This window comes from Amblyraja radiata, chromosome 28 (genome assembly GCF_010909765.2).
Source record: "Amblyraja radiata isolate CabotCenter1 chromosome 28, sAmbRad1.1.pri, whole genome shotgun sequence".
In the NCBI taxonomy this organism is placed as follows: Eukaryota; Metazoa; Chordata; class Chondrichthyes; order Rajiformes; family Rajidae; genus Amblyraja; species Amblyraja radiata.
The window spans coordinates 27,195,386-27,217,642 of NC_045983.1; the positions used below are offsets into that span (position 1 = coordinate 27,195,386).

Consider the following 22,257-nt stretch of genomic DNA (forward strand, 5'->3'; position numbering starts at 1 on the left):
TAATGCCTCCTGCGCATTCAAGGTCACCTGCAGGAGGCGACACAGGGACACAAAGATGGCCGGGGGCGAGGAGAGGGACGTCAGTTCGTGGGAGCTGCTCCAGTACATCGAGCTCGCGGGCGGACTGGACTTTAGACTTCTGGAAATGGCGGCTAAACATGTTGGCGCCTGCATGCACTATACATGCAAAAATATCAACAGCTGACGAACACCTTCCCCAGTCTAGATGTGGATGGTCTACAAGTGTAGGACTAAGCAGAACTTTCAAAAGTTGCAGTCCTAGGTTCCCTTCCCTCCTGCGATCGCTGAAGGTCAGAGCAAACAGAGGAAATACCAAGAAACTCCAAACGTCCCCTCACACTCCAAATGATGGGAGATGGTCTGAAGAAGGGTCTCGACCCGAAACTACACCCATTCCTTCTCTCCAGAGATGCTGCCCGGCCCACTGAGTTACTCCAGCATTTTGTGTCCATCGTAGGCAGATGATACGAGTTTAAATTGGCATCGTGTTCAGCACAGACATCCTGGGCCGAAGGGCCTGTTCCGGTGCTGTATTGTTCTACTGCCTAATGCAAGGATGGAAAGAGGATGTGGAGGATTTGGATAAAGCCCCTTGTGTTTGCAAAGTTGAGGCACACTGTTGCTAAGGGAGTGCGCTAGATTTAATCGTGATTGAACTGATGCGGTCTGTGGAACAACAGCAGGGGGATTATTCTTGACTACACACAGCTGGTGAAAGCCATGCCCAGTAGCAATGTGCAGTCACACATTGGTCCGGGTTAAAATTTGTTTAGTTTAGTTTTAGAGACACAGCGCGGAAACAGGCCCTTCCACCCACCGGGACTGCGCTGACCAGCGATCCCCGCACATTAACACTGTCCTACACATACTAGGGACAATTTTTTTTTTTTTTTTTTTTTTTTTTTTTAAAAAAACACATACGCCAAGCCAATTAACCTACAAACCTGTATATCTTTGGAGTGTGGGCGGAAACCGAACATCAGAGAAATAACCCACGCGGTCACAGGGAGAACATACAAATTCCGTAGCTGGGATCAAACCCGCGCCTCTGGCGCTGTAAGGCAGCAAATCTACCGCTGCGCCACCGTGCCACCCTTACGTACGTCACCACTGACACCCAGTGGAGGACGGACTGGAAGTAGAGACATTTCCCTGTTCCCTACCGAGTTACTCCACCATTTTGAGTCCATCTCCAGTTCCTTCCTCCACAAGAGAGTGCAACACACAGATTTCACCATAGTGTGATTACTGCATGGGAATCAGCCTTTGCCCCCACCGAGTCCACGCTGACTCTCAAACACCCTTTGAGGCTGATGCTCCACAAGGTGCTGGTCAGGCCACATTTTGAATACTGTGAGCACATTTTGGCCCCATATCTGAGGAAGGATGTGCTGGCTCTGGGGAGGGTCCAGAGGAGGTTTACAAGAATGATTCCAGCAACGATTGGATTAGCTCATGATGAGCGTTTGACTACACTTGGCTTCTACTCGCTGGAGCTTATTTAGAAGGTTGAGGGAGGGACATAGTTGAAACTTACAGAATAATGAAAGGCATAGATAGAGTGGATGTGGAAAGGATATCTCCACAGGTGGGAGAGGCTAGAACCAGAGGTCATCGCCTCAGAATTAAAGGGTACTCTTTTGGAAAGGAGGTGAGGTGGAACTTCTTTAGTCAGAGGGTAGTTAATCTGATGAACTCAGATTGCCACAGAGGGCTGGGGAGGCCAAGTCAGTAGATACTTTTAAGGCAGAGATAGACAAATTCTTGATTAGAACGGGTGTAAAGGGTTTTGGAGAGAAGGCAGGAAAATGGGATTAGGAGGCAGAGATCAGCCATGATTGAATGGCGGAGTAGACTCGATGGGCCGAATGGTCTAATTCCACTCCTATAAGTTGTGAAGTCTTTCACACTATTCCATTTATTCCGCCTCCTTTTCCTGGATTCTACAGTCCGCTTACACACTGGGGGCATTTTCTCAAAGTAATGGTAGTGTGTATTTGGATCAGGGTTTCTCAATAATCCTCACTGCCTGTGGTTCCAACAACCATGCCACCCACCCATCTGAATTCGAACAGGCATGGTACCATAAAATAGGTTTTACATATTGGATTGAAGCAGATGGGCTTTAATGCATAAAACTTGTGCTAATTAGGATAATCAGTACCTCTCGCTGAACCATTAATGAGAATGTGCATGTATTATTAATATAAATGCAACGCGTTACAAGAATATTCTTTCCCCTTGAATTAGCTCAAATCTGTTCTCTGCACATTTTATCAGATTTACCTTGAAACATTCCCGAGACAAAAAGGATTAAAACTACCTGGCAGTGGCAAGTTTCCGGTCTTTCCACCTAGATTGCACGATTTCCAGTCAGAGAGATGCAATCTCAGTTTAGTTCAGAGATACGGCGTTGAAAACAGGCCCTTCGGCCCACTGTGTCCTTGCCGACCAGCGATCACCCGTACACTAGTTCCACCCGACGCACTGGCGACAATTTACAGCAGTCAATTAAACTACAAACCTGCACGTCTTTTGAATGAGAGGGGAAAAGCGGAACACCTGGAGAAGACCCCCGCGGTCACGGGGAGAACGCACACACACACTCCGTACAGACAGCACCCGCAGTCAGGATCAAACCCGGGTCACTGGCGCTGTAAGGCAGCAACTCTACCGCTCCGCCACTGTGCCGCCCCACATAGCCCAAATAATAATAACAATTACACATAATCCCTTTCTTCAATGTGGCCTGGAGACTTGGGTGGAAATGTGCACGTGTGTCAAAGAGAGAGTGAGGACAGAACGTTATTTGGATGGGATGTCCATGCATGTAAAAACTGGTAAACCTTATAAATGAAGATAAACAGTGAAAGTGGGTATCAGGAAACCTTGTGACCGCTTCCTCCAGGTGCTCAGGTTTCCTCCCACTTCCCAAAGACGTGTAGGCTAGTGGTTAATTTTCCTCTTTAAATTGCACCTGGTGTGTAAAGAGTGGCCATCAAAGTGGGATAACATTGGACTCGTGTGAATGGGTGACCGATGGTCGACGTGGACTTAGTGGAGCATGCTTTACCTTTCAATTCATCGTGAGAAACCAAATTTCAGGGTCTGCACATGCTCAACTAAAGGGCATGGTGGCGCAGCGGTAGAGCTACTGCCTTACAGCAGGTTCGATCCTGACTACCGGTGCTTGTCTGTTACGGAGTTTGTATTGCCCCTAGTGTGTGCGTCGGATAGTGATAGTAAGCGGGGATCGGTGGTCGGCGCGGACTCGGTGCGTCGAAGAGCTCCTTTCCGTGCTGTATCTCTAAACTAAACACGAAACATTAGGAACCTGCGACTCGTTTGCCCTGCTTCTCAATAGGTCTTTAAAAACCACAACCAAACTACTAAATGTTTTAACACAAAGCAAATGCTACAAAACAATCAGACTAACACATTACTTATCCATAAAGCTTGGCATAAGAATTTGAGCTGGTGCATTCGAAGCAAGTGAATTTTTAACAGAGTGATAAATTGATCTGTCGCTAAACAATATCCTCAAGCATGAATATTTAATTTTGCAAAGCTGGGATCTCTTTCTCTGCATTTTAATATTATTCGGGATATAAAAATTGATTATTTTTGATTTCTTTCCATTATTTCTCTGTTCTCTATTATGATTCCATTATCATTTTGCTTGTCATTCGTTTTCTAGCCATCATTTCAAATTGTATTAATTATTCAAACTTCAATATAGACACAAGGAACTGCTGATGCTGGTTTACAAAACAAGACACAAAGTGCTGGAGTAACTGAGCCAGCCAGGCAGCATCTCTGGACAATATGGAGGGGCAAAGTTGACTTGTTCAATGGCTTCTTTATTATGACATATACCGAGATAGTGATATTCCTTTTGCATACTGTAGGGGCAGCACTGTGGAGCAGCGGTAGAGTTTCTGCCTTACAGCGCTTGCAGCGCCAGAGACCCGGGTTCCAACCCGACTACGGGCGCTGTCTGTATGGAGATTTACGTTCGCCCCATGACCACGTGGGTTTTCTCCGAGATTTTTGGTTTCCTCCCACGACGTACAGGTTTGTGGGTTAATCGGCTTGGTATAAATGTAAAATTGTCCCTAATGCGTGTAGGGTAGTGTTAATGTGCGGGGATCGCTGGTCGGTGCGGACTCGATGGGCCGAAGGACCCGTTTTCGCACTGTAGCTCTAAACTAAACAATTCAGTAAATTATTACTATACATAAACACAAACTTAGATGAAGAGCAAAGTGTATTGAAATAACCCACTGAGACCATGTACAAGAGTCCCCAGGTTTGGCACCATTTTATACCTAGAGGGCATTGCTATAAAGGTGAGAAGGAGAAGGTTTAATGGAGATGTGCGGGGCAACATGTTCTCCATATTGGGGGAGTCCAGAACCAGGGGGTCACAGTTTAAGAATGAGGGGTAGGCCATTTAGGACTGAGATGAGGGAAAAAATGTTCACCCAGAAAGTTGTGAACCTGTGGAATTCTCTGCCACAGAAGGCAGTGGAGGCCAACTCACTGGATGCATTCAAGAGAGAGTTAGATTTAGCTCTTAGGGCTAATGGAATCAAGGGATATGGGGAGAAAGCAGGAACGGGGTACTGATTATTGATGATCAGTCATGAACATATTAAATGGCGGTGCTGGCTCAAAGGGCCGAATGGCCTACTCCTGCATCTACTTTCTATGTTTAGTATTTTTGATGAGTAGTGGGATCGCAATGTCATGGGGTGGGCGTGGAGGAGGCAGATATGATACTAGCATTTAAGATGCTTTTAGATAGGCATTTGGAAGTACAGGAAATAAAGGATATCATGTGCAGGCAGAGAAGATCTGTTTAACTTACCATCATGTTCGGCACAAACACAGTGGGCCGAAGGGCCTGTACTGTTCTATAAAAACTTCAGCCAAAATTTTTTTTAGGAATGGTAAAAAAAAAAAAAAAAGTCGATTATTATGGCAGGCTGCGATAGGGAGCTCAAAAAGCACCCAAATGACTGGCGACAAGCCAAATACATACTTGTCGGGACTTCTGCACAATGCAGGAACAATAATGAAAATAAATAGGTTGTTATTTGAAGAACTCACTTGTCTCGTTTCGAAGTCAGAAAGCACTAAGTGGATCAAGTCCTTGAACATAGGGACTGAAACAGCTCCCTGGGCACTTCAGATTAACATCGATGCTGTCACAATGTTTATTCAATATGGTTGCTCTGTTTGATGTCCAGAAACCCCTACGCTTCAGTTGCATATTGCCAGAATGTTCTATTTCCAGAACGTTCTATTTTTCCTGGCATTCATTCCCCCTCAACAGCACTCTCGATACAAGGTCCCCCCCCCCCCCCCCCCGTCCCCCCTCCCATCCCCCATCCCCAAAGTGTATTTACTGGCAACGCAAACTTCCCATGTAAAATAAATATTTATAATAAATATAATGGTATTTTCAAACGGTCAAACCCCCGCTTAAACAATCTCCCCACGTAAAAAATAAACCCATTAAACCTCCAGTATAAATTCAAGAGATTAGGCACGAAAATGTACTAGGTGAGCAAAAGATGAAATTGTACATCGACTTTGTGTGGAATAATATTCAAACCATATGTTTTATCCGTTATAATTCTTCTCCATCAACATTGAGTTTGTCCCATCCCCCACCCAGATCGTACTATCTTCTTGTTAAGTCGTCTTGTTGAGTCTCATTGTCTGCAACTCGTTTTCACCCAGCCCTCAGCTAACAATGGCCCATTTCCTTTATAATTGTTACTTTTTTGCAGATCTTTCATTCATTTGTTCTATATCTCTCTCTATCACCGTCTATATCTCTCCTTCCCCCCCCCCCCCCCCCCCGACTCTCAGTCTGAAGAAGGGCCTCGACCCGAAATGTCACCTGTTCCTTTTCTCCAGAGATGCTGCCTGACCCGCTGAGTTACTCCAGCTTTGTGTCTATCTTCGGCTGAAACCAGCATCTGCAGTTCCTTCTGAAACACTGAGGACTCCATAGTAAGAGAACTGCAGATGCATAGACATCTATAGACCAAGTGCTGGGAAACGGGATGGAGAAACTTTGTTCAATTTAGAGATACAGTGCGGAAACAGGCCCTTCGGCCCACCGAGTCCGTACCGACCAGCGATCCCCATACTCTAGCTCTATCCCACACACACTAGGGACAATCTACAACTTGTACCAAATTGTGTGACTACTCATTCCAGTGAATGGTTAAAAAAAATACCAGAGTCCCGTCTTTAGAATTGTTCTACCAATGCCAAAAGATTGGAATTATTCGCCGACTGAATAAATGCTCGTATTTTTAGGAGAAGAACGGTGGCAAGTGGGTGTCTCCTAATAGAACAGCACTCACAATTAGATAGTGTATTCTCTGGAAGATTAGGTGGTAATCGTAGATTCTGCTCCCGACAGCTGACGGAGACTCAATGGGAACCATCTCTGCGCACCTTTTCCTAACAGCCCTTCATCCAGACTCAAACAACTCCGACGAGAGTTTGTTCAGCTGCCAGTCCGGGGCGATTACAGTTTCGTAAAGAATAATCATCCAAAGTAATTGATTTCATTGATGACCAGTTGTCAAGCCTTGTATTCATTTGGTGCTTCCACGGATCTTTTGCTCGTTCTCACACGATTTCTATCATTATTTGCAACAGCAGTAATCAAAAAGCTATTGGAATAGCATTTACAGCACTACGCTTCACTGACAACCAAAATCTTCTTTAGGACACTCAAGAACTAAAGAGGGGAAGGTTTATGACTAACATTAGGAGAGATGATGTACACAAAAAAAAAACACAAAAAAAAAAAAACAGGAGAGAGGGTTAGGGGTATCATTTGCAACCATTTTAAGGAGCATTGCCACTTTCAAAGGAATGGGTTAAATTGATTTTCAATCCCCCACTGTATTAGGATAATAAAAGCAGTGCTTTTGCAATCAAATTTCCAGGCAATAACGATTGTAGGACACTCTCAAACCACTTCATGGGCCAATCAAGTGCGTGCGCGGAGTGATTACTGTGGTAATGTAGTGATTGCTGTGTGTTCCAGTGGACGTACATGGTGCCACACTCCAGCACTTCATTAATTGCACATCAACTCACTTTTAATTACCGAGCAGCTTGCTACTAAAGGGAGCCAGAGACCCACCGCAGCCTGCTCTTTCCAAACAAAGCTTGATTCCGTGGAAATGTTTTGACTGTTCGCTGCAATCAAACGGCGTCACTCTCCGCTTTATGACTCGGGCGCCTGGAATCTCCGGAGAGAACTCTGCCGCCCGATGCCATTCTCATCAGAAGCTGGAGAACCGCAGGCAAATGGGCTTCTCGTCAGATCTCAATGGTTACCACTCGGTTTTGTAAAGTTTAGTCTCAGGGCAGAAACAGGCCCTTCGGCCCACTGAGTCCACACTGACCAGCGATCCCCGCGCTCCACCACGAACACACACACACACGGGACAATTTAACCAAACCAATTAGCCGACTAACATGCACATCTCTGGAGTGTGGGAGGAAACCGGAGCTCCCGGAGACAAACCTAGCAGGTCACGGGGAGAACGCACAAACTCCGTACAGACGAGCGCCCGTGGTCGGGGCCAAACCAGGGTCTCCGGCGCTGCAAGGCTGCAAGTCTACCACCGATGATTAGTGTCTTCCAACATTCTATCTTTGGCTGCCCCCTCCTCTAACCCTGTGAAAAACCAACCCTTGCTACATTAACTAAGAGAGCAGTGTGTTTCTTTAAGTGTGCCAACAGGAAGATGCAGCATGGAATCAGGCACTTGGGCCCACCGAGTCCACACCTACCATCAACCATCCCTTCACGTTAGTTGTATGTTATTCCCCTTTTACTTCCACTTCCCCCCCTCTAAACTAAGGGCAATCTACACAGGCCAATTAACCGACAAACCTGCATTGTATTTAGGATACAGGGGGAAACTGGAACACCCACACATCACACAGAGAACGTGCAATCTCCACACAGATAGCACCCGAGGTGAGGATTGAACCCGGGTCTCTAACGCTGTGAGGCAGCAGTTCTACCAGTTGCATCACAATGTCTAGATTGCCGCACCCCCACCTCTCGTTCTCTCCACCAACACCAAATGAGTCTGCGAGCCGAGATTCATTCCGTCTCAGTGAAAAACGATCAAACCCATTGATCTTGTATCGTTGTCACAAGATCACACTGTGTGCTGCACAAAGGTGAACCGCACCAAATTGTATTGTATTGTGGTACTGTGGCTGCATCCAGGATGATGGGCATGACCACATGTCCATGGCATGACGAAGGCTGCTGATGTCTATCTTCACTCAATCGCCCAATTCATCTGCTGTTGAAGTCATCACCCATGACCCAACAACGCTGTTGCTCACTTGTCCATCGACTGCCTAGAATAATCCATTTGAACCTTATGTTTTATTGGTGTTATCTGCCATCACTCTTCCCCAACAACATTGAGGGTCCCATAGTTAGAGAACTGCAGATGCATAGACATCTATAGAAATGGGATTAATTTGATTTGTCTACCCTTCCCTTTATTTCTCCTCTGTCAACCTGGAGCCGTCCAAAATGCATGTGTTAACCTGCACCAGGTCCCACCAACCCTGCCTTCTTGGAAGTACATTGGATCTCATTCCTTGAAGACATAATTTTAACACAACAGGAAACGCTGTAAACACTCAACAGGTCAGGTAGCATCTGGTGAGGGTCAAACAGGGTCAATGTTTCAGGTTCATAGTTTTTTTTTTTTTTAAATCACTGTGCCATTGTTCAAACAATCTGCCCATCAAAATCCTCCTTGCCCACCCATTACCCCATCCCTTCTCCATCAGTCTGAGGGCTCCAACCCGAAAAGTCACCTATCAGTGTACCCCAGAGATGCTGCCTGACCCGCTGAGTTACTCCAGCACTTTGTGTCTTTTTTCCCCCCCAAACAGGTCCATTATTAGGATGTGACCAACTCTCTTTAGGCAATGACTGTCGCTACTTTGAACAGTGAGACCCACCCGAAGGCTCGTCGGTCAGTGGGACCGGGAGGGAGCTGTAGACGTCGGCCGCGTGGAGCAAGGATCGGTAGGTGGATGAGCAGGGGTAATGCCTCCAGTGCCTTCAAGGTCGGTTGCAGAAGGCGCGCCCCCCCCCCCCCTGGGCAAGGAGCGGAGAGGGATGCCGGTTGGCGGGAACTGCTCCGGTACATCGAGCGCGCGGGCTGACCGGACTTTGGAATAATGGCACCAAAAAAAATGGCGGTGCCAGCATGTGTGATGAACACAAAAAGGATTTCACTGCGCAGTTGCATATGTGACAAATACTATACGATAGAACTTTATTCATCCCCAGAGGGTAATTGGTCTGCCAACAGTCACAGCACACAAGGTACATGAAAAACCTGAAGTTAAAATTAAATTAAAAGAGAAACCAGCGCCGCAAAAGAATCGTATCATGGCACCAAACACCTTGCATATATATCGCCAGTCCACAAGGAGAAGCTGCCACATCACAGAATGACAAGCTCCCTGGCTGCAGAACCTGGTATTATACGGCGAGCTAATCTCCGCCGGCCAGCAGTCGCTCGAATCGCAGGATGGCTCGCGCTGTGTTTTATTGCAGCCGCCAGAGCCAGTCACTTGCGGTTGTTCAGTCATGAAAGGGAAGCACGTGATCGCTGCCCCCATTTACCATTACAATACAACAAGTCTTTTCTCCTTCGTCGAAACACGATTGCCTGCCATTGAGAAACCCCACCCACACACATTTTCATGTTCAATTAACAGCTCCCAGAAAGTTATTAATGAAAGCAGCTGCTAGAGAACACTCTGAACCAATGGAGGACTGTAACCCAAGCTGTAAATAGCACGTTGTAAATTGCTTGGTACTGATGCTGTCAGTGCATGCTGAGAATGTGTAGTCAGCTGCTCTCCACTCCATCTGTTCACTCCACTCTCAATATTCCTCCACCCCCCCCCCAGCCCCAAGCTCCCACATTGCATGCTGCCACGCTTGCACCTTGCCCAAGTGGCAGGGAAGACGGTGTAAAATGCCCTCCAATTACAGCAGCCTCAGTTCCCCGCCCGTTTCAGTTTAGTTTACTGTCACGTGTACAGTGGAAAAGCTTATGTTTAGAGATACAGTGCGGAAACAGGCCCTTCGGCCCACCGGGTCCGCTCTGACCAGCGATCCCAGCACATTAACACTATCCTACACCCACTAGGACCAATTTTTACATTTACCAAGCCAATTAACCTACAAACTTGCACGTCTTTGGAGTGTGGGAGGAAACTGAAGATCTGAGAAAACCCACGCAGGTCACGGGGAGGGGACGTACAAACGCCGTACAGACAGCACCCGTAGTCAGGATCGAACCCGGGTCTCCAGCGCTGCATTCGCTGTAAGGCAGCAACTCTACCGCTGCGCCACCGTGATCGCCCGCTGACCAGCCAGCGGAAAGATCAATACATGATTACAATCGAGCCGTCCACAATGTACAGACCCGTGATAAAGGGAATAAGGTGAATTATGTTTAGTGCAAGATATAGCAAGTATAGTTAGGTTAGTTTAGTTTATCGTGGTTTATCACTGAACACAAATCACAATTCTGTTGAAATTATGAGATTCAAAAATAGACCATTTATAGTTAATTTTTCACATCTCAATTCAGTTTGGTTTATTGTCCCGTGTACCATGGTACAGCGAAAAGCTTTTGTTGCGTGCTAGCCAGTCAGTGGAAAGACATTACATGATTGCAATCGAGCCATTTACAGTGTATAGATACATGATAACGCAATAACGTTTAGTGCAAGGTAAACCCAGTAAAGTCCGATCAAGGATAGTCCGAGGGTCACCAATGAGGTAGACAGTAGATCAGCACTGCTCTCTAGTTGTGATAGGATGATTTGGTTGCCTGATAACAGCTGGGAAGAAACTGCCCCAGAAATTGGAGGTGTGTGTTTTCACACTTTTATACATTTTACCTGATGGGAGATGGGAGGAGGTGGCAGGGGTTTATAGGGGAGAAGGCAGGAGAATGGGGTTAGGATGGAGAGGTAGATCAGCCATGATTGAATGGCAGACTTGATGGGCCGAACGGCCTAATTCTGCTCCTATCACTTGTGACCTTATGAATAGGTGACATTTCGGGTCGGGATCCTTTTTCCAGACCAGCTTCGAAGCACACCAGTTGTCGCCTAGCCAAGCTCACCAACTAATGAGGGAAACATTGCACGCACCGTATCTATATGTCGTTGAGATCCGACAATGTCACCTTCACAAAGTCACAAGTGAGTGAATGGGCATCAGTTGAAGAAGCTACAGTAAGTAGGAGGACGCCACTCAGCCCCTCGTTCCTGCTACACCATACAATAAGATCATAAGACATCAGCTGTTCCGAGCCAATGCCCTCAGCCATCTTCAGAAGGGCTCCAACCCAACAAATCACCCATCTTTTTCTCCAGAGATGCTGCCTGACCCGTTGAGTTACTCCAGCGCTTTGTGTCTGCCATCAGCCTCTTTCTTCTAGAGGTTGGTATCTATTTTCACTACAGGCCCTCTCTAAGATTTGACACGTCTAAGCGGCAAATTCAAAACATATTCAAAATTAAGCACGAGGGGCCACAGGAAGTTGCAGAAGCTGGAATCTTGAGCAAAACACAAAGCGCTGGAGTAACTCAGCAAGTCAGGCAACATCAGTGGAGGGAATGGACAGGTGATGTTTTGGATTGTCACCCATCTTCAAACTGAAGGTGTGTAGGGACCCTAGGTTTGATTTAGTCTAGAGCTATGGAGCAGAAACAGGCCCTTCGGCCCACCGAGTCTGCACCGACCAGCAATCCCCGCACACCAACACTATCTGCCGCACACTATGGACAATTTACAATTTTACCAAGCCAATTAGCCAACAAGCCTGTACATCTTTTGAGTTTGGGAGGAAACGGAGAAAACCCACGCAGGTCATGGGGAGAACGTACAAACTCCGTAGAGGCAGCACCCGTAGTCAGGATCGAACCCAGGTCTCTCGCGCTGCAAGGCAGCAACTACCGCTGCGCCACCGTGCCACACTTCGTCAGACCAAATCAGTCTGAAGGAAGGTCCCGACCCGAAGCGTTATCTGTCTCTACATCCCCTCTGCAGATGCTGCCCGACCTGCCGAGTTACCCCAGCACTTTGTGCTGTGCCCAGTGTTAAGCAGTATGGCTGAGCGATGTTGTCCTTTCAGAAGTCACAGCACTAAACCAACACTGCATTCAACAAACAACAACAATCTTATTGCTCACACCACAGAGATAAAGAAAATGTTTTCCGAGCGTAATTGTTCATATTAATAGCGAAACACATGGGGAATTACTCAATGTCTGATTAAATGTTCCTTTTCAAAATGAAACATTGTCATTAGCAGGATGTCCATAATTGGCTGGTATTGTATTTATCTTGGCTGGGAAAGAAGCCAATTGTTGAGAGATTAACCTTCACCCAGCTAAGTTGCCGTGGTAATTTACAAAGTACACTTTCACGGCTTCTGTCCTGAAATATGTGAAAACTATTGTTCTACGAAATTTCAACCATGATTTCAAACAACATAACAGAAATCTTTAGATGATTTTCTATCCCCTTGGGCAAAAAAATGTCCCTCAGCTCAGTTTAGTTTATTGTCATGTGTACAGAGGTACAGAGAAAAGCTTTTGCAGCGTGCTATCCAGTCAGATAGACAATACACGATCACAATCAGGCCATTTACAGTGTGTTGATACATGATAAGGGACTAATGTTTAGTGCAAGGCAAAGCCAGTAAAGTCCAATCAAAGATAATCCGAGTGTCACCAAAGGAAGTCCCAAGAAAGACCAATTTACTGATGAGGAAATTATCATTATTTAGGGTGGCACAGTGGTAGAGTAGCTGCTTTACAGCGCCAGAGACCCAGGTTCGATCCTGGCCAAGGGTACTTCTCTGTACAGTCCTGGTGCCATCGCAACAACCTGGAGCTCAATGCTCTTAAGGCAGTGGAATTGATTGTGGACTGCAGTAGAGCTCCCCCTCCCCTCACCCCCACTCGCCATCAACAACACATCCGTGGAGTCATTTAAGTTCTTTGGAACCATCATCCCCAGGTACCTAAAATGGAAGGCCACCATCGCTGTCAAAAAGGCCCAATGTACTTCCTGCAGCAGCTGAGAAAACACAACCTGCCTCAGGCAATGATGATCCAGTTTTATACTGCCATCATAGAATCTGTCCTCACCTTCTCCATCATGGTCAGCCACCAAGCCTGACATCCAAAGGCTGCAGAAAAAAAATTGTTCGATCAGCTGAGAGGGTTATTGGCTGCAACCTTCCCTCCATTGATGAACTGTACACTGCAAGGGCCAGGAAGCGAGCGGGTAAGATCTTCTCTGACCCCTCTCACCATGGCCACAAACTCTTTGAATCACTTCCCTCTGGAAGGCGACTCCGGACAGTCGAAGCCACGACAGCCAGACATAAAAACTGTTTTTCCCCCCCACGAGTAGTAGCTCTACTCAACAGCCAAAACTCTGTAGCCTCCTTTTGCTGTGGTATTTTATTTTATTCTTCACATGCTTTATTTTTAATTGTCTACTGTATATCGCGTTGTTATCACCAAGGCAAATTCCTTGTATGTAGACAAACTTGGCTAATAAAATGTATTTAATTCAATTCAGAGTTTGGACGTTCTGCCAATGATCAGCGTTGGTTTTTTCCTGGGGTCTCCATTTTCTTCCACAATCCAAAGACATACATGTTTGTAGGCCAAGCCTAATTACTTGGTAAAATTGTGAATTGCCCAGAGTATGTGTAGGGTAGTGTTAGTGTGCGAGGATCGCTGGTTGACACGGACTTGATGGGCCGAAGGGACGGTTTCTGTGCAGTATCTCTAAACAGTAAACTGTGTAGGGAGGAAGTAAACCGACAGGTTCAGGCAACAAATGCGACTGGGTCGAGGTATTCCCCAATTAAAAACGTTGTTTATCTTTGCATTATAGCATTAATGCATTCAAAGGTATAACCCTAATTAATTGCATTAATTAACGAATATAGCACTGCCAGCAATGCTTGCAGGTATAATAGGTGCAATCTAGACATCCGAGTTAAACAGGCAAACACGCTCTCTCCCCTTGCTTCACCCCGCCCCCCACCCAAGGATAAATATCAAATTACAATAAAATGTATTATCTCCTTAAACCTACTTCAGAACATGATCCATTTCTCCTCCCTCACGGACATATTTGACCCGAGGCAACACTTCACCCGACTCAGATACTCTAAATGTTGCTCTTGCTGGCTCATTTACTCAGTATAATCTCTGCTCTTACTTCACTCCAGACTCCCTCTCTCTTACGACCTGGTTCCTGCGCAGTTCAAACACAAAACTTGAGCTCCATTAATTCAGTCTTTCATCTCTATTGAACGAGAGGTCAAGTTAACAAGTACGCGTTGCTGTGTATTCATTACCTCCGAGCGGCAGCCATCCTGCCTTTGCTCGAAGCCACAGACTAAATAATGCTGCAGACTGCAGGCGCGAATTGAATAACAAAAAGCCACAGACGTGGACGAGAAATGCCAGTTGCCATTTTGACGTTATTAATCCATCATGAGAGTAATGAACACAATGGCAAAGCATCACTTTATCATCATTATCTAGGGACTCTTCAAACCAATGAAGAATTCAACCAAAGCCACACACACACACGCTGGAGCAGATAAATGGGAAGAAAGCACTAAGAAAAAGAACCCAGTCACAGTCAGTTCTCTGATGAACAACAGGTCTATTAGTGTATATTTCTACAAGGCCTTGCAAAGATTTCTACTCATTAAATTAATATTGGTCGCTCGAATGGAACCATGTCTACTTCCTTCAATATTCACTCCCCTACCACAGCTGCATCATAATGAAAGGCCTGGATAGAGTGGATGTGGAGACAGTGATTCCACTAGTGGGAGAGTCCAGGACCAGAGGGCGCAGTCTCAGGATAAAAGGACGTACGTTTAGAATGGAGACGAGGAGGAATTTCTAAAGCCAGAGAATTCATTTGCACCGGTAGCTGTGGAGGCCAAAACATTAGGTATTTTTACAATGGAGAGCAATAGGCTCTTGATTAGTAAGGGCGTCAAATGTTACGGGGAGAAGGCAGGAGAAGTGGAATTTTAGTTTAGTTTAGAGATCCAGCATGGAAACGGTTCCTTTGGCCCACCGAGTCCGCACCGACCAGCGATCCCCGCACATTAACACTATACTACACACTCTTAAGACAATTTTACATTTAAACCAGAGCATCCGTAGAAAACCCACGCGGTCATGGGGAGAACGCACAAACTCTATACAGACAGCGCCCATACTCTGGATTCTTCCAGCGCATGTCCCAGCTCTGAACATCCAAGGATTTAACCTTAAGGCCTGCAGCAAAGAAATTTGCGGCCATTATAGTGAGATTTCCATACATTTCAAACATTTTTCCTGAAGTAGCTTTTTCGGTGGCAAAAATCCAGACAACCAACCATCAACTCGTTTGGGGTCAGAGACATTGAGGCTATTGAGGGCCTCAGAGAGCGGTGGAGGCTGGTTCTCTGGATACTTTCAAGAGAGAGCTAGATAGGGTTCTTAAAGATGGTGGAGTCAGGGGATATGGGGAGAAGGCAGGAACGGGGTATTGATTGGGGATGATCAGCCATGATCACATTGAATGGCATTGCTGGCTCGAAGGGCCGAATGGCCTACTCCTGCACCTATTGTCTATTGATCCCCGACACCCCAGCAGCTCCCCAACTCTTTGGCAGTCAAACAAGAATTCGTGATATCAATGCTGTGAATTATACCAACTCCAGACACCAATGCCAAGAGAATACTCTTTTCAGCTCATCTTAGTGAAGGGAAGAATTGCCACCATTCAAAAAACAAAAAACAAAAAAACCCTTTTGTAATGGCGATAAGCTTCAAGGTTGTGGCCTCAAAACCAATAATAATCAATAACGTCCCGCTGAATTTGTTCTGCTTGTCACAACATTTTTAAGAGATAGCATCCTCATCTCTCTAATATATTTATCAACGACATAGCTAAGTCTGACATTCCCGAGTTATTCACAACACGCAGCAAGCTTGGGATTTGCGCTGCATTCTCAATAGCCTCTGAGAAAGGGCTTTATCTACAAAGCACAAAAGACAGGCATGAAAACAACAGGTCTCCACCATTCTATCCATCCATTTGTGTACATGGCCAACTCACTGTGCATTTGCGAAAATGTTGAGGAAAACTGGCCATTTCAGCGTGGAACAAGGTGCAACATAAGTAAAACCTTCATTTAGGGGGATGTCCCATTTCATCCTACCTGTCTGTGCCTCTTCTGAAAGCGCTTCTGCTTCCCATGGCCATGGCTAAATCTGTGGTAATTTTCCCGATCGGAAACTCCGTGGCGGTAACTGTGTCTATTCTTGTTGGCGTGGAAGCTCAGGCCGTTTTGCAGTTCGTTGCGTTTTTTCTTTGCGAGGGGATTCTGAAGCTTCTCCAGGCGCTGCTGGGGCTCTAATGCAATGTCCTTCTGCAATAAGAAAGGCATCCTGTCAATCAAAGTGCTTACCACCACCACAGCAATATTTATTTATTTATCCACCAAATATTTCATAACTTTTTCAACATGCGGCAACACATCTGGTTGAATTGCAAAGACTGCACTGTCATGCACTATTATGAAGGCAGTTCCAACTCACAAACCGATACCCAAGTCGATATTTTCAGTTTTGTGGAGATTGAAAGTCATCTACATGTTGTTATAAGCTGACAAAACACGATGACAATGTGTAAGAGTGGGAACATCAAGGGTTTAACAGGAGTTGTTGCAGATTGATTAAAAGGCTTAGATAGAGTGGATGTGGAGAGGATGTTTCCACTAGTGGGAGAGTCTAGGACCAGAGGTCATAGCCTCAGAATTAAAGGATGTTCTTTTAGGAAGGTGTACGAGGAATTTATTTAGTCAGGGGGTGGTGAATCTGTGGAATTCTTTGCCACAGAAGGCTGTGGAGGCAAAGTCAGTGGGTATTTTTAAGACAGAGATAAATAGATTCTTGATTAGTACGGTGTGTCAGAAGATACGGGGAGAAGTCAGGAGAATGGGGTTGGGAGAGAGAGAGATAGATCAGCCACGATTGAACGGCGGAGAAGACTTGATGGGCCGAATGGCCTAATTCTACTCCGCTCACATATGATCTAGTGAAAGAATTTGTCTTCTAGTTTGTTCAAATTAAAACAGGTTAAATTACCATTCTGCTCACTTTTTAAAATTCTTGCCTTTTATCACAGCCTACTTCTTGCACAAAGCATTTGCTATTTAAGAACATAGAACAGAATGGTGCAAGAACAGGCCTACAATATCCGTGCCAAACATGATGCCAAGATCTCAACTACTGCAAATGATCGATATCCCTCCATTTTCAATTGCATATCTGAAAGTGTCTTGAACACAACAATCATCTCTACCCACCTCAGTCATGTAACATTTGGAACGCTTTTCCCTTTATCGTGTACATGTACACCGTGGATGGTTCAAAAGTAATCACGTCTTGTCTTTCTGCTGACTAGTTAGCACAGAAAAAAAAGCTCTTCACTGAACCTTGGTACACATGACAATAAACTAAACTATACTCAATGCCCCGACCGATGAAGGCAAGCATGCCATACGCCTTAGTTTCCACTCTATCTACTTGTATTGCTGCTTTCAGGGAGCTATGGATTGGGAGATGATTGGTCTTCCTGCAACTCAATTATCTTAAAGTCTTTCTCAACACAAGCAACATAGAAAATAGGTGCAGCATTAGGCCATTTGGCCCTTCGAGCTAGCACCACCATCCCATATGATCATGGATGACCATCAGTACCCCGTTCCTGCTTTCCCCCCCATATCCCTTGATTCCGTTAGATCCAAGAACTCTTTCTTGAAAACATTCAGTGAATTGGCCTGTGGCAGAGAATTCCACAGATTCGCAACTCCCTGGGTGGAAACGTTTTTCCTCATCTCAGTCCGAAATGGCCGACCCCTTATTCTTTAACTGTGACCCCTGGTTCTGGACTCCCACAACATCAGGAACAATTTTCCTGCATCTAGCCTGTCCAATCCTTTAAGAATTTTAAATGATTTTATAAGATGCCCTCTCATCCTTCTAAATTCCAGTGAATACAAGCCCAGTCAACCCATTCGTTCATCATATGTCAGTCCCGCCATCCTGGGAATTAACCTGGTGAACCTACGCTGCACTCTCAATAGCAAAGAATGTCCTTCCTCAAATTAGGAGACCAAAACTGCACCAGCACTTGCCTACACTGTGATCTTGTGTCTCACCAGTGCCCTGTACAACTGCAGTAGGACCTCCTTGTTCCTAAACTCAAATCCTCTCGCAATGAAGGCCAACACTTTCTTCACTGCCCGCTGAACCCGCATGCTTCCTTTCAGTGACTGATGTACAAGGACACCCAGGTCTCATTGCACCTCCCCTTTTCCTAATCCGACACCATTCAGATAACAATCTGCCTTCCTGTTCTTGCCACCAAAAAGTAGATAACCTCACATTTATCCACATCCAAAGTGGATAGCCTCACATTTATCCACCAACCAAGCAAACACACAAGCAGTTTGGCTTTCTTCCCAACAAATTGTTCAAGCGCTTTTGATTGCAACAAGCGCCTTAATTTAGTTCAACAAAGAAACTGACAAGTTACTAAAGAACCAGAGAATTCACTCAAGTATTGACAACTATGTTAATTTTAAGGCCCCCTTCAAGCAAAAGAAAACTTCAGTTGCAGCGAAATACCGCAGAAGCCGAAATCCAAACCCAAAACAGAAAACTGGACACGGCTATCATTCTATTCTTGGTCAAGATAACATCGTTTTGTATTTCAATCAGGTCCATGCCTTTTCCCTTCAAAATTGTCCCGAAGCAGTATTCAATCACAGTGATAAAATTGCCACGTTTAAAAAATAGTTTAGACGGTTCACATAGAAGTGGAGAAAACAAACTAAATGGGAAAGCATCAAGTTTAACTGGTATAATGCAGGCAAATGATCTAGTGAAAGAATTTATTCAGTGAATTGGCCTGTGTAGCAAAGAATCTAGCACATATGATCTAGTGAAAGAATTTGTCTTCTAGTTTGTTCAAATTAAAACAGGTTAAATTACCATTTTGCTCACTTTTTTTAATTCTTGCCTTTTATCACAGCCTACTTCTTGCACAAAGCATTTGCTATTTAAGAACATAGAACAGAATGGTGCAAGAACAGGCCTACAATATCCATGCCAAACATGATGCCAAGATCTCAACTACTGCACATGATCGATATCCCTCCATTTTCAATTGCATATCTGAAAGTGTCTTGAACACAACAATCATCTCTACCCACCTCAGTCATGTAACATTTGGAACGCTTTTCCCTTTATCGTGTACATGTACACCGTGGATGGTTCAAAAGTAATCACGTCTTGCCTTTCTGCTGACTAGTTAGCACAGAAAAAAAAGCTCTTCACTGAACCTTGGTACACATGACAATAAACTAAACTATACTCAATGCCCCGACCAATGAAGGCAATGAGGACATGGCCATATTTAAGATATACAATACAAATGGCATCAGCAGAGATAGGAATCTCTAGCAGTGTGGACAAGATGGTCTGGAAGATGACACCAAGTGCTGGAGTAACTCAGCGGGTCAGGCAGCATCCCTGGAGAATATAAATAAAGACGTTTTGGGTTGGAAAGGGTGCCGACGCAAAACGTCACCCATTCATGTTCTGTAGAGGTGCTGTCTGGCACGTTGAGTTACTCCAGCACTTATTGTCATCTTTTGTAATCCAGCATCTGCACTTCCTTGTTTCTCCATTTTACTAGTCCACTTTAAAATCTCCTCAAGGCATGCCTGCCTAGGTTGGTGATGATCTCTTCTCTCAGACGAGAGTTCTTCTGAGAGCTTCTCTCTCTGCTTCCGCTTCCCTTCCCCCCCTCCCCTCTGTGATTCCTGTTGCCCTCTTGCTCTGTGGCCATGTGTTGGCCCAGACTCGCTACCACAGCCACATGTGTGTCCCCAGCACTCGTGGCTTCCAGCTAAAGGAAGGGTCCCAACCCTTCCTGGTTTCCACTTGTGGGAGAGCCTAGGACCAGAGAGCACAGCCTCAGAATAAAAGGATGCACCTTCAGAATGGAGACAAGGAGGAATTTCTTGAGCCAGAGGGTGGTGAATCTGTGGAATTAATTGCCACAGATGGCTGTGGAGGCCAAGTCATGGGGTATTTTTAAAGTGGAGATTAATATGTTCATGATTAGTAAGGGCATCGAAGGTTATGGATAGACGGCAGGAGTTAGGCGTGTAGGAAGGAACTGCAGATACTGGTTTACACCAAAGATAGACACAAAATGCAGGAGTGACTTAGCAGGACAGACAGCACCTCTCAAGAAAAGGAATAGGTCTGAAGAAGGGTTCGGACCTGATATGTCACCTATTCCTTTTCTCCAGAGATGCTGCCTTACAGGCAGGAGATATGGAAGATAGACCAGCCATGATCGAATGGTGCAGCGAAGGGCCGAATGGCCCAAATGTGCTCTAATGTCTTATGGACCCAAAACAGCACGTATCCATGTCCTCCAGAGACAAGTTACTCCAGTACTTTGGGTCTTTTTTTTGTGCAAGCCGGCACCTGCAGTTCCTCATTTTTCCATGGCTGTTTTTTCTGTCCTGTACGAATCTGTGACTCAAAGTGCAACAACAGGTCACGTAACCACACACGTATTTTCCAGGCGCACCAGATCAGCCTGAAACTGTAATTACTGAAAAGTCCTAAAATTTCTGCAATGTTATTTTTGTTCCCCCACAAGGCATATTATTTATTAGGAGACGTCTGGATAAGCTTTCTCTGTTGGGCGAAGGGCTTTGTATAATGGACGCACACTCACAGTGGGGGCAGTCTGAAATGGTGCAGACACATTCCCCTTCAGGCTCTGCACAACCGGCAGAAATGCAAGAGGATTTAATGCCAAAAGCCCTTTGGGATGGATTGATTCTCGTCCCCTAAGGAGAAAGAGAAGAAACCACTCCTCCCAGTCTCAGCATGCTTGCCGTTTCCAGCCGGCATTCAAACAGCACCAAAGCAGCACAAAAAAAACCCAACGGCTCTTTTTTTCCAAAGGAGGCGTGAGGATATCGGTCCCAAGTGCACAAAATACATCTGTCACGGTGAACCTCGATAGACGTCACGTGCTGTTAAAAGAAAAATCGCTAGCTCTGTGCCAGCCACATGCAGCTTATGCTAACAACATAACCTTTTGTGCCCTCAGCTGTGTATTCCAGTGGGAACGAGTGCGGGTTAAAGAGTTCAAAGAACAATGGTCCCTCTTTTATTCGGCACACACGTGCTGGGTTCCGTGAAGCCTCGCTCGCTTCATTCTCCACGCCAGCTGTTTTGTGGTGAAAAGCCGCGGCAGCCAGGGGAAACAGCAGGTGCGACAACAGGGGGCCGCGCCCAATGTGCATTTCAATAGCGCCTGCCACTTCCCCAGGACACCCAAAGAGAGCCAGCAAACGAACTCTGGCGCGGGGGGGGGGGGGGGGGGGGGGGGGTCCAGATCAGAGTGAAGAATTTCAAACAGACGACAAACCACGACGGGGGGAAAAAAAAGCACAATTCCCAAATTAACCTCACCAATCAGAGACTTTCAAATTAACCTTTACCGAGTACAGAATGGAGATTGACACATGCATTGGAAGATGGTAAAATACCACAATTAAAAAATGTAAATTAAATCCGATATAAATTTAAAGCAATCCGAGGGAAATAAAATCTAAACGTTGCAAAGACATACAGGTTTGTAGGTTAATTGGCTTTGGTAAAGATGGCAAATTACCCCAAAGTGTGTTGGATAGTGTTAGTGTGCAGGGATCGCAGGTCAGTGTGGTCTAGGTGGGCCGAAGGGCCTGTTTCAGAGCTGCATCTCTAAACTTGCATATGAAGGAACAGTGAAGGTTGCCGAGCAATAATTCACGGCTTGATCAACCTGTAAAGAATCACTTACATAAAAATAGAAAATGCTTGATCTCCCGGTGGCTCAGCACTTCAACTGCCCCTCCCATTCCTGGGCCTCCACCATTGTCAGAGTGATGCCCAGCGCAAATTGGAGGAACAGCACCTCATTTCGCTTGGGCAGTTTACACCCCAGCGGTATGA

The 22,257-nt window shown here is 45.6% G+C and overlaps 1 protein-coding gene across 1 annotated transcript in view; it reads right to left on the reverse strand.

The window, feature by feature from the left end:
* The window catches only part of auts2 (activator of transcription and developmental regulator AUTS2), a 1,005,438-nt gene that overhangs the window by 696,191 nt on the left and 286,990 nt on the right, over positions 1-22,257 (reverse strand). The window contains 1 exon segment of the mRNA XM_033046152.1: positions 16,386-16,595. Within this exon segment, the coding sequence (XP_032902043.1) occupies positions 16,386-16,595 (210 nt within the window).